This window comes from Theropithecus gelada, chromosome 2 (genome assembly GCF_003255815.1).
Source record: "Theropithecus gelada isolate Dixy chromosome 2, Tgel_1.0, whole genome shotgun sequence".
Lineage (NCBI taxonomy): Eukaryota > Metazoa > Chordata > Mammalia > Primates > Cercopithecidae > Theropithecus > Theropithecus gelada.
In genome coordinates, this window is record NC_037669.1 from 43,176,116 (window position 1) to 43,189,622 (window position 13,507).

The 13,507-nt window shown below is 53.9% G+C and overlaps 1 protein-coding gene across 1 annotated transcript in view; it reads right to left on the reverse strand.

The window, feature by feature from the left end:
* The window catches only part of ADCY5 (adenylate cyclase 5), a 163,798-nt gene that overhangs the window by 43,232 nt on the left and 107,059 nt on the right, over positions 1-13,507 (reverse strand). The window contains exons 4-7 of the mRNA XM_025375624.1: positions 6,170-6,281; positions 4,499-4,626; positions 2,254-2,412; positions 1,234-1,375 (exon numbers count right to left, since the gene is read on the reverse strand). Coding sequence (XP_025231409.1) covers positions 1,234-1,375; positions 2,254-2,412; positions 4,499-4,626; positions 6,170-6,281 — 541 coding nt within the window. The remainder of the gene's footprint in view (positions 1-1,233; positions 1,376-2,253; positions 2,413-4,498; positions 4,627-6,169; positions 6,282-13,507) is intronic.

The window sequence follows — 13,507 nt, forward strand, 5'->3', positions numbered from 1 at the left end:
AACACACAGCCTGCTTCAGCTGACACTGCTGGTGGGGGTGCCTGTCACTCTTTCTGTCTCCATTTCATCCTTTTTGGACCACTTGTCCAGCTAGAAGAACCAAGAGCCAGAGAACTCAGGGTCTAGGACAGGAAGCTGTGGGAGGCCTTGCGACCCAGGCGCCGAGAGGAGAGATGTGGGAAAGAGCCCGGAGGATCCAGTTCACTGATACTGTGGCCAAGGAACTGGCCAACGCTTACAAACGTGTCAAGGAAACCATGAGGAACTGTCCCCACAGGGCCCTGAATCTCCCGTCCCTCTTCCTGGCGCCTGTGGAGGGTCTGACACAGCTCCCGTGAAGAGCCCCTGCAGCCAGGATCTGTCCCCTGGGGCACTGCACAGTAGGATACGGTGTCCCTCTGATGTCCCTCTCGGCATGGGCACCTGCCCTCAACAGCCCTGCCAGCTGCCCTTTAAAAATTGCCTTTGCTGTCATCCTAGACTCTCTGAACTCTTCTCACAGCTTAATTTTGTCTTTCATTTCACCTCTTAGGAAGAGAAATGAGGAAGCTTTTCTCTATCAAAGGGCACTGACCGACAGATAAATTCAAAAGAAAGACTCATAAGTAAAAGGCATTTTAGTTTAGGAAGAAATAGAAAATGTTCTCTTGATTTGCTTTAAAAATTAAGAACATGGAACATGACACTATTAAAAATAGAACACTGGAGTCTGCTAATAATTTAGCTTTATATTTCAGCAAGTGTGGGCTGAGACAAAGGGGGAAAAAGAAAGAGACTAGAAAGGGAAAGGGGAAAATAGGTTCAAGAAACAAAGATACATAGGCACATGTGGAGATGAACTCCGATCTATGGATCAGAGAGGGAAGAGATTAGGACAAGTGTCCACCCAGTAAAAGGCAAATGAAAAGGAGAGAGATGGAGATAAAACATACGGTATCCACAGACTCCCTTGATGCTGATCTCCAGCTTGTGGACTTTTGATGTCTTGTTGCTAATTTGAGGTCTGTTGCATTTTTGCAAAAGAAGCAATATTAAAAGATTCCCTCTTTACCATCCTTTTTGCAAGGCCTAACTGCCGGGGTCCTTTTTAAGATGCGGGAACCACAACGGCATAAGAAATTCATGACTTCACTCAAGGAAACAGAAGGAAGCAGCAGGCCACGAACATGTTCCTCCCTGGAGGAAGGGAGCCCTTCAGCCCCCCCGCCCCCCCCCCCCCCCCCGTCCACAGACCCGCTTCTGGGTGCAGCGCAGGATGAGGAAGGTCTCGATACTGTGCTCCTTGAGGTAGGCGTTGCGCTCGCCCCCACAGCCTGGCTCCACCTCGTAGTCCCCGTTCAGGTAGTTGAGTGTAGCCTTGGTGATGTGGATGCGTCTACAGCAGGGCAGGGATCAGGGTGGAGAGGGCAGAAAATGCAAAGTCAGAATGTCAGCTCCCGTGAAAAACCAAACTGCAATTAGTGGATTCATCACAATTGAAACCCTAGGGCCCCAAGCTCTGCTCAAATCCTAACTTCAACCTTGCATGGTACCCTCCATTACTATCAAGTGGGCTCTCGTGTCCACTGCAACCATACTATCTCACACTGAACATCCTGGCACAGACCGCTACATTAGCATGCCCAAGAGAACATGGCCACCAGTCCTGCAAACTTTGCAAGCCTCACACTCCTGCTCAGAAGCCAGCAATGGCTCCTGCACGCGACAGGATGGAGTCCAAATTCACAAGCCTGGCACTCATGCCTTCTGAACACAGGCACTGTTTCTCCTAGCCATCCCTAAAAGGCCATCTGCTCTTCTCCCATTCCTTGGAAATGCTGTGTTTCCCACACCTGTGCCTCGCCTTGCTGTGTTCCCTCTGCCTAGCAGCAGGCTCTTCCCACCCCACCTGCCTCACCCCTCCCAGTCCTGCCTCCTTTACGGTCTAGTCATCCCAGAAACTATCTGTGCTTCCTCCCTCCTCCAGAACTCTATCACACCTCACCAGCCACTACAGTTTGGCTCAATATCTTCTGGGCCAAGGCTCAGGGAAGGGTGACATGATGCTCCCACAACTGACCAATGGTGGCACAGGAGATTTGGCAAGTAGGGGAATTTCTACTTCCACTATGCTCACCCCAGCCCCACCAGGTGCTTGCTACCCATCCTGCCCACACCACCCTGCCCCACCTCGCCTCTGCAGGATGGTCACCCTGGGTGGGCTTGAGTGGGAACCCAGGTTGGGGCCCTGAGCCACCCACAGCCTTCACTCACCCCGCCTTGCCGCCAGCCTCCATGTGGTTGGCTAGCGTGACGTCGTTAGACCAGACGTCGAACTGCCACTTCCTTAGACCAAGGACACCGCAGTGTACTCGCCCGCTGTGAATTCCCACACGCATGTTCACGTTCACCCCTGTCACCTCCCGGACCAACCTGGGGATGGAGCAGGGGTAAGGCTGGGAGAAGGCTGGAGGCTGGGCACACAGAGTGGGGGTGAGGCTGCAGGTGCAGGGAAAGGTGAAGGTGCAGGGGTCAAAGAGTCTTCCTTCTCCCATCCAGCCCTAGAGTCCAAGAATGTTCAGCCTGAAGGGCACTGGGGTGGGCAGCAGGTGCAGTCGGCTGCGAACGGGGCTGTTCCCGACTTGGCCACAAGGTGGCGCGGCGCCACACTAAAACCCAGAGCCCTGCTGCTTCCCCTCCAGGAGGGCACCTCTGGCCAGCACTGCCCTATCAATTAAATTGTGATTGGAAAAATGCAAATGCATGTTAGGGCCAACTTGAATTAAATGGGGAAGTTACCACCACTCCACACCCTATATGTATAATGCTCTTGTGGGTAAGGCAGAAATGGCTTTTGGATTATCTGTTTATTGGATTTATCCATACTGCTGCTTCCAAGATGTTAGCAGGGTGATGGCAAAAGGTGGTTACCCAGGTTTCAAGGGTATGCCCTGCTCAGGAGGGAAGGGGAGCCTGGGCAGGAGCAGGGGCTTAGGGTGCTCCATGCCCTAGAGGAAAGCTTGGTACCGGCCACACACACCACGTATCCATATCTGGGAGGCCCCAGTAGACAGGGCAGGCCCTCCGTGTGCACTTATAACTCCTCATGCTAGGCAAGCAGTGGAGGCAGAGTGGGAAGGAAGCCATACATCTCCAGGTGTGTGTCTGAGGCCCATGGGAACCTGCCCAGCATTTGCAGGAGAGGGTGCAGGTGCCAGGAAGTGGCGTAGTGGATGAATTCAGATTGCACTTTCTAGGGCCCTAGACCCTCCCTGACACCTGGGGCATGGGTGCACTCAGCCAGCCATGGGACCAGCAGTCTGACTTGCTCCAGTGGGTGGGAGCACCACTGAGACTCCCTGACCCCATCCCACGCCATCAGCAAGAGGCTGACACCCACTGCAGGGGAGACTGCGGTCATCCATCATTTCTCTTGTCCTGAATCAACTTGGTAAATACCTATACTGCAGCAGAATACCTTTACTGAAACACTTTCCATCCACAATGCCTTTGGATACTTGCTTAGCTTGACAATGGCTCATTCTGTCTTTTTGGCTTAACTCCACGGCCACCTCCTTCAGGCAAACTCTCTCGATCCTCTCAGTGGAATCAACTGTCCCCTCCTGGACCCTCCTACAATAGTCTGCCTCCCTTACCTCACTGTGTCCACATGGCATGCCTCGTATCTGAGGACCAGGAGTCCTGGACTCTTTCCCTTAAGGCTCTGTGCTTCTGGGGAGACTGACTGTCTAGCTCAGGCATGCCGGGGACACTTGGCAAGTGCTGCGAGTAGAACTGAGCCAAACCAATGGACCCGGCCGCCTTCCTGGCCAGACACTCCCGTCTCTGACCTTGCCCTCTGTGCCTTTTTTCTCTGCCCCTGTCCAGGCTATTTGTAAAGCCCAAAGTCTCTGACTTGCTCCCTTGGCTGTCACAGAAGCTTAGACCATCCATGTTTTTCAATGACCAGGGCCCCTTCTGTGGCCAGTGGTAGCCATGAATTGGCCAAACTGCCTTTTTGCTATGGTTCACAGGCAGGGTGATTCTCTCTAAGCGGACCACCTGCATTTGAACCCACCTGCCCTGTGGTAGCACCCTGGGGAGTTGTCTAACCCCTGTGAGCCCAACCTTTCACATCTGGGAAGAAGTGGAACCAGCAGCTCGACGCCTGGCTGAGTGTTTGTAGGAAACTTGAGGCCCCGGAAGTGCAAGGGCCTCACACGGCACAGGGTCCTCACACGGCTGCCAGCCTCTCCTCCACTCCTGGAGTCTGCAGAGCCCTCCCTTCCCACACACTTCCTCTGGGAAAAGCTGCCCAGGCTGCTGTAGGGCACAGGAATCCTGGAGAAGGCAAAAAGTCTGGTGGCATACACCAACCCTCAGCTTGGCTGGGCACCTTTGGGAGATAGTTTCACCCCACTGTTTCCCTGCCTCCAACCAGGCAGCCGGCAGGTCAGTCAGTCTCTTGGGCTGTGGACAGTCCCAGGGAGGGAGACGGTACCCGGGGGTGGGCACTTACGAGATGGCCTCGATCATGTCCATGCCCATCTCCACGCAGCAGTGGGCGTGGTCAGCCCTTGCTTCAGGAAGCCCCGAGACGCAGTAGTAACAATCCCCGAGGATCTTAATACGTAAACAGTGATTCTCCTGGAAAGCAAATTAATTTTACAAATTAAAAATAGTAGGAAAGAGAAGTGGGAGGAAAGACATGAAAAGCAAACAGATTCACCCCGTGCCTGGAATAACTTGCCTTTTAGGGCAGTGAGCGCAGGCCCACGCCAGAACTCGGCATGGTCCCGGGACAGGCTTATCAGGAGACGTTGGGGAGGGAGGGATTGTGGGGATGGAGGGATGGGCTGGGCAGCCCTGAGTGGCATTCCAGCCTCCCAGACTCAGGAGCTCACTTTTAAAGATCCGCTCCAGAGCCCCAAGAGGAATCTGGCATGTCGAACTGTGGCCCAGCCAGCAGGGTGGCCCTGTCAGCTTAAGGAAGGCCCCAACCCCCAGTACAAGGGTCTCTGGTCCCCTCCATGCCCCAAGAGTCACTCTGATTCATTGCTTGAGGTTCTATCAAAAGTTGCCTGATTCTCCTCCTTTTACAAAAAGACTGAAGCAGGGAGAAATGAGCTTTAACCAAAAGCTGGCTGACTCTCAGCCTGAGATTTTTATCCAAAAAGAATTTTGCTAAACTAGCAAGCACGAGTGCCAAGAAACCAACAGAGCTGCTGCTGAGTGACAGGTGCCATGGGGCCACCTGCAGGCCACCATCAATCTGTAAGTGGGATTGTGATGGAATATCACTAATCCTCAATTATGAGCGGTCCAGCTCTGGATCCCAAAGGTAGTTGGGAAGCAGGGATTCAAGTGCCCGTGTGGCCTGGACTCGTTTGAGACTCAAGTGCCAAGCAGGTACTATTCCCCTCATTCAGTTCAGTGATGAAACTCACAGGTGAGTACATGTGCCCCACCACGGAAGCCCCCAGAGAGGCCCTGGCACTGGCTGCGACGGCACCAGCCTCTCTCATCAATAACCCGGCCTGCTGTCCTGTGTGAGCCAAGGGGAATGTGTCCACCTGTCAGTGGCCACTGACATTTAATCACTCTACAAAGGCCTAGAGCTGGGAAAGGATAACGGAGGGGTGAATAGGGGCCTAAGGAATGAACGTGTAGTTCACCACTCCCTGCCATGGAGTGTTACTTCCAATTTATCCAAACGTTTAAGAGTCCTCTTTCTGGATGCCTCTAGGGAATGGCACACAGCCGCCTGCAGGCCAGCTGGGGACTTAGACTCATTCTCTTATCAGTCTGGCCAATCTCATCAGGAATGTGGCTTGATGGCACCTAATGTGCCCCCAGACAAAGAGCATATTCCCCTGAGGGTTTGAGCAGTGTGACCAACAGCCTCACCACCCGCTTCCACAGATGGAGGCATGGAGGGCTCCCTACGCTCTCGCTTGTGGTCAGCGACAGTGCTGAAAGCAACTCCAGCTGAGTGTGTCTCCAGCGCCCAGGTAGGGCGTGAGGACACAGCCACAGCCTGAGGGGCCCCCTGCCCATCACCAGCAGGCTCTACCCAGCAGGGTACACCCAGGCATATGCCCATCCCTGGGGTTCAGCAGGTCCTCAACCACCACAGCCTCCCTCAACAGCCCAGGTCGGGCCACCCTAGCCCTGGCTCAGGGCGACTCACTGCGGCCAGCTTGTCGAAGCGGGCGAAGAGCTCGTTGAGGGTCATGACCAGTTCCTGTGCGGTGCACTGGGATGCCAGGCTGGTGAAGCCCTCGATGTCAGCAAACAGGATGCTGGGGAGACAGGCAGAGGAGGAAGACCCTGCTATAGGCTGAATCTTTGTGTCTCCCACATTCATACATTACATTTTTTTTCTTCATTTTTTTAAGAAGAGGTCTTGCTCTGTTGCCCAGGCTGGTGTGTGGTGGCATGATCAAGGCTCACTGCAGCCTCGATTTCTCAGGCTCAAGGGATCCTCTCGCCTCAGCCTCCCAAGTAGCTGGGACTACAAGAGTGTGCCACCCTACCTGGCTAATTCTTTTTTTTTTTTTGGTAGAGGCAGGGTCTCACTATGTTGCCCAGGCAGGTCTCAAACTCCTGGGCTCAAGCAATCCACCCACCTTGGCCTCACAAAGTGCTAGGATTACAGCCATGAGCCACTGCACCTGGCTGCATTAAATCCTAATGCCCAATGTGATGGTATTTGGTGAAAGATAATGAGGTCACAAGGGTGGATCCCTCACGAATGGATTAGTGCCCTTATAAGAAGAGACACGAGAGCTTGCTTCTTCGCTTTCTGCTCGCCACCTTGTGACGATATAAGAAGGTGGCAGTCAGCAACCTGAAAGAGGACCTTTGCCAGACCCTGATCATGCTGGCACCCTGATCCCAGACTGCCAGCTTCCAGAACCATGAGAAATACAGTGCTGCTGTCTGTAAGCCCCCGGTCTTTGGTATTCTCTTAGAGCAGCCTGAACGGACCAAGACAGACCTCCATGAGGGAGCAGAGGCAGGGTTTGCGGCCAGGGCCCAGCCTGGCACTCCTTGGGCCCGAGAGGGCTGCCAGCCAGCAAGAGTGCTGGGGTCTCCACACGGCTGCTGGGCAGGGGACAAAGAGGCCCTGGCACTGGAGGGCCGAGGATGCTGCCTCTTTCTGTTGCTATCCTCCTTCTGTGCTCTAACTGCACCCTCCCCCAGCCCAGGAGGAAGGCAGGGGAGGGGCGTGAGGCATGGGTGTGTGCCTTAGGAGGGTGCAGGACAGGGGTCCAGGCCCCAACTCCCAGTCGTCTCTCAGGCCTGCCCCCTTTGACCTCTGAGCACACCCCAAGGGCGCTGGACCCGCTCCTGGGGAAGAGAGGCCTTTGATGCCTCTGCTCTGGAAGGCATTTCAGGCCAGAATGGTGGCCCTGCAAACTCTGACTTTCCAATCCCACACAGAGGGGACTCTAGCCCTAAGCCCTCCATCCTGAAGGAGTCCTCTATCCCCTACAAGAAACACAGTAAAAGAGGCCCAGGGAGGAGAAAGGAAGACACAGCCTGTCAGCGTCCCTGGAAGCCCCCAACTCCTCCCTCCCAGTTCCTCAGTGCACCAGCTGGTGACAGATCTTTCACCCGTCCCTGTGGCTTGTGTTGCCTAAGTTGAAAACATTTTCTTTCCTTTTCCTTTGAAACAGGGAAGGAAGACCCCAGGACCAGAATCTGTAAGGGCCCCTAAAGTTATTTTTCTTAAAAGGGACACAAAATCTAAAAACTGTGGTGTACTGAGATGCTCCTGGCAGCCAGGCCTGAGCGGGAGGCTTCCGACATGTCATCTCACTGAGTCTGCGCAAGAGCCCTGCAAGCGAGGGGTCAGTGTCCCCATTTCACAGACAGGAGCCAAGTCTCAGAGCAGCCAGGCAGGATTCCTCCTCCAAGGTCTGTGCTCCTCCCCAGGCACCTCGGGACTCCTGAGGCACCAGAACCCAGTCTCAGTTTTAAAATTAATGATGGTGAACTAAACATATTTTGTCCTTTTATTCCAAAAATGCATGTTGGTACATTAAACACATCTTTTTAAATCAAATATTGGGCTCACACCTATAATCCCAGCACTTTGGGAGGCTTAAGTGGGCGGATCACTTGAGGTCAGGAGTTCAAGACCAGCCTGGCCAACACGGCAAAACCCCATTTCTACTAAAAATACAAAAATTAGCTGGGCGTGGTGGCACGCACCTGTAATCTCAGCTACTCAAGAGGCTGAGGCAGGAGAATCACTTGAACTCGGGAGACAGAGGTTGCAGTGAGCCAACATAGCACCACTGCACTCCAGCCTGGGTGACAGAGCTAGACTGTCTCAAATAATAAATAAATAAATAAATAAGATACTGACAAATGATAATTGCATATATTTATGGGGTGAGTGCAAAGTGATGTGATGATGTCACATATCCACCATGTGGAATGGCTGATTGGGCTAATCAGCAAATCCATTACCTCACATACTGCTCATTTATCCCTCCTGTCGTCTAACTGGAACACGGTACTCTTTGCTAAGCCTGTCTTGATATTCTCATGCTTTCACATCCAAGGCCCCGGAGAGTTGGTGCCTCCCAAGACAAGCCAATTCCCAGAGACAGTAAACAACTTGCCTTAGGGTATGCCTTTCACACACAGACCAACCAACCCAGAGTCCACTGCTGACAACAATCCCTTGCCCTCACCACCCCAGGGACAGGCACCGGGGTCCCAGGCAACTTGGGACAGCCCCTACATACCGAGCCAGCGCAAAGACATGCTTCAAACCAGCCAAGCAGCTGCCTTGCTACCCTTCCTTCTCGCACAAACCACAATAAACGGCCCTGCTCCCTTGGCCTCCTGACTGCCCTGGTGCCTCCTCCTGTGGCCCCTGCATGGTGTGTCGCCTCCTCGTGGGAACTGTGGGTGACAATCTTAGCGGCAGTTCTCTCCCAATCTGTTGGCCTCCCCATCATAAAACCCACATTTTAAAACACACTACTTTAAGCTCACAGAAGTATTCATTCGTTCACACCTCACAACCACCCTGTCAGGAAATGAGGACGCAGAAAAGTCACCTGGCCAAGGCCACACAGGCAACCTGGCTCCACACTTTAGGAGTTGAACCAATCAAGATGATGCTGTCTGTAGGCCCCACAGACATCTTAAATGGGTAAAGGCACTGTGAGGGAGGTGGGAGGACCTGTGGGAGCTGCTGCTGTGGTCCCGGACAGGTACAGGACCCCCCTGAGAGGGGTCACTCTCAGCGGCTGCTCACCAGCTCACACGAGGAGAGCCACAGGGCCTGTGGAAACAGGTTGGCCACCAGGAGTACATCCCAAGGCTTCAGCCAGGCTGTCCCACCTCCCAGGAGAAGCACAGGAGGGCAGCCCCCAGCCACTGCTGTTTCCCCAAATCCTGGCTCCTCTGGCCACTTCAATCCTAGCCTGGATCAACCAAGGCAACTGTAAGAGAGAGGTCAGAAAGAGTGGGAGAAATGGGGACAGGGACAAGAGATGGAACAAATGAGAGGGAGAAAAGAAAAGGTGAGGAGGTGGGGCAGAGAGGACAGGCCCTATCCTGCTAGGCCAGGGGACTCAGGACAGCAGAGAGCTGCTCCAGCGTGTGCAGCTGTGGGATGGGCCCAGAAAATGAAAGGGAATTTGGATTCTCCATAAGCTGTGATGCCCGGTGTCTGGCGTGGCTGGTGGGCCCACCACCCTGCCCAGAGGTAGGTACGCTGGCGTGTGCATGCGGGGGGGAGGGTGCCTGCAGACCCCCATCCTGGCCCACCCTCCGCCTCCCTGCCTCCCAGGTGGCTGCCCCCTCCAACCAGGGAGAAGGAGAAGGTCTTTCCCACAGTTTGTGAAAGCACCCCTTCCATAGTTGTTCTGAAGATTCTTCTTCATAACTCAGGAAATCAAAACCAAGGGAAGCTGGCATCCGGATTGGCTGCACATGAGCCAAGGAGCATGTTCAGCCCCTGAACATGGCCAAGCATCCTCTTGGGGGATCCCCTTGGCCAACACCAGTACTTCAGACACAAAGCTGGCAGGCAGCATGACCAGTGGCTGGTCCAGCCCCGGTCTGAGGCTATGCAGCAAAGGCCTGGCTTTGGGGGCTGGAGATGCCCCCGGGGTAGGAAGGAAAAAGTCCCCTAATCCGGCAGAGGTAGGACTGCCACTGAGCAGGGTAACCCGTAGCACCAGGCAGAGCAGAAGAGGTGAAGAGGAGGAGGGTTGGGTACCCCAGACACACGAGGCAGACGTATGTGGTCCCAGGGGCTCCACTGCACTCCAGCCTCCTGTGCCTGCCTGGCTGACCCAGCCACTCAGGTGTGCCAGGCCTCTGCCCATCCGTGTACTGGGATGGCCAGGCCACGATCAACTCCTTCTCCACAGATGACCCTGCTGGACCTTGGCAAGCACATTCTTCCACGGCAACTCTTGTCACACTAGACCATATGGTCCTGGGACCAGACATCTCATAGAATCACCTGGGAGCTTTTACCCAGATAGGCCCCCTACCCCAAGCCCCAGAGATTCTGACTTAATCGTCTGGGGTGGGCTCCGCTGTTGGTTGTCTTTGTTCTGTTCTATTTGTAGCTTCCCTGGTGATGCACTATGCAGCCAGGGTTAAGAACCACCACATTAGTTTAAAGGTCGCCTCAAGAAAGCTTCTACCACCCCATTTAAATTTACAACCTCTCCCATCTATCTCCCTTCTCTACCATATTTTTCTCCACTGACTAGGCTGTGTATTACTGTTGTTTATTATTATGCCTCGGTCTGTCTCCTCTCACTCGAATGTAAACTCTTTGAGGGAGAGATTTTTTATCTACTTGATTCATGGCTACATCCCAGCCCCTAGGAAACATGCAGCTGAATGACTGCCTGGATGTGGCGCGCCATGCCTACCTTGGCCTACCTTGGCCTCTGCTCTACACCCAGCACAACACCCAGACATGCAAGGTGCCCCTGGTAGTTCCCTCAGGCTGCTGTAACAAAGCACCACCAACCAAGTGGCTAAAGACAACAGATTTTTATTGTCTCGTGGTTCTGGAAGCTGGAGGTCTGAGATCAAGGAGTCGGTAGAGCCCTGCTCCCGATGAAACGCAATAGAATATCTCCTGGTGTATTCCTAGCTTCTGGAGGCAGCTGTTACTCCTTGGCATTCCTGGACTTGCAGCCACATCACTCCAGTCTCTGCCTCGGTCCTCACCGGGCCTTCTCCCTGTGTCTGTGCTTTCACAAGGCAGTCTCTTTTTCTCACAAGTTCGCTGTTCCTATTGGATTAGGGGCCCATCCTACTCCAGTATGACCTCATCTTTACTTGATTTCATCTGCAAAGATCCTGCTTCCAAATAAAGCTACATTCACAGGTACCAGGGGTTCAATGTATCCTTTAGGGGGATAAAATTCAACCCACAACAGTGCCTAATACTTATTTGTTGAAAGGGAAGAAACTTCACTGGTTCCAAAGCAAGTAAGAGGCACAATTAGTAACTCAAAATTGTGAGCTCTTCCTTCTGCCCCACAAAGCCTCTTGGAGACTCAAGCATGTCACCTGAGACAGGAGCCCATGAAGTCCACAGCCTGTCCCCCAGCAGACGCCATATGCACGGAACCAGTGGCTGAATGGGTACCAGGGACATGGGGACATGGGTGGTCTCTGGTTGTGTGCCAAGAGACATGAGAAACAACAGTGGTATCTGAGGAACCCCAGGTGCCTTTGAAAACCTGTACCTCCCTGCAGCCTCCTGGGAATCCACTCTTCCTGGTCAGCTACTGAGGAACCAGGGAGGGGCAGGTCACTGCCTGCCAGGGAAGAGCCACTCAAAGCAAGGCTTCTATGCCAGGTGGGCAGAAGCCCAGGGAAGGTTGCTGCTGAGGCCCTGACTCTGAAGCCCCCAAAGCCTCCCCACACATTTATATAAACCCTGCCACCCCCACATCCCCCCACCTCCTGTCAGAGACAAAGTCACATTTCTCCGCAGCTTTGGGGGAGGATTCTGCTTAATGACTGTCACTTCTGCAGGCTCTTCGGTTTTATAAGGTTTACCCTACAGCAGACTGTCTGTTCTGCTGGCCAGGATTTCCTGATCTTCCCCAGAGTAACTCTGAAGGCCATGTCCCAACTCAGCGCTGGCCCAGACGTGCAGGAAGGTGCTAATTCATCTCTTAGCTCCCATCGGAGAGCTCCTCTTGGGAACAGGATCAGGCCCTCATGGCGGGTGCACAGAACTGAGGTAGGGCCACCCTGGCCGTGCACACTTCCCTAATTGCCTGCCATCCATCATTCACAGTCTCCTGCATTCTATTCCAGGGGCAAGAGTGGGAGACACAGTCCCAATTACCACAATAGGCCCTTCAGCCCTCCTGAGCAGCTTCGGCTCAGCTTTCCAAACCATGTGCGCTTTTGGTGAAGTGCATTTCCTCACGGTTGTTCCCACTTGCTGCTAACAGGCCCATGACTTTATGAAGCTGTCAGAGCCTGGCCCTTCTCCTGTGCACATCCTGCAGCACCTCTGGACACCCAGGTGCTGAGCTCTCCTGGCGGTCTAGGGGAGCCTGTGGTGATGATCACCAGCTCCTCTGATCTCCTGCAGCCCTTGGCATCGTTAGAGCTCCAGGACCACATCAAGAACTGTGCTGAGTGGTAGAGGGTGGGAAGGGAGTATGGCAAGGTCTCAGCCCAACTCCCAGGAAGCTGGGAGCCGAAGGTGCTGGGGAAGTACCCAGGCGGGCCCAGTGTGGGCTGGGGAGGCTGAAGTGGCCACACCTCTGGATGGGCCAGTGGTCTCTTTCTGACCAAGAGTGCTGTCCCCTGCAGTGTGCCCTCTCCATTTGTCCCCTATCATCCAACCTGAAGAATCCTTTGGGCTCATGCCCCTAGTAAGGTACAGGAGGAGCAAGGAGTCACTCATGTCCTTTAGGGGAGTCAGCACAATCAGGTGTGGTCTTATTAACACTGGGCTGAGATCAGACACCAGACGGCTGTTTTCCAAGGAGTGGAACAAAAAAAGATGAGAGAGGGGCATGTGAACTGGCAGCAGCCACAGGTCCATCCAGGGGCATAGGCTGGGAAAGGGAAAGGGGGAAAGGCCCATGGGAGCCTGCTGGACACGGAATGCCTGCATGAATTCCACCAACAGGGAGAGCCTGCCCTGGGACGACCGCGCTCTCTCCACTCTTGCAGGGACAACAGGACGCCTTTCTTCAGCAAGTGGAAACCAAGACAAGGGGCCCAGTGACTGGTTTGACTGTCAGGACTGGGTCCAGGGGTCCTAGGTTGAGGCATGTCCTGGATTCGACTAGAGGCCTCCTGCAGGCCCCCTCCCGCCCACCCAAACCCCTCTCTTGTTTCTGCCTACCCAAATCCTACCCCTACTGTACGTACGATGGAACACCCCACAGCACCTACAGACATTCTGTTTAGAAAGTCTGGAAAGATTTAGGGAAATGCTTCCTGAAGGAAAATCACACAAAAGGAAGAAGAAACTGCACCAAGACCTAGCAATAGTTAG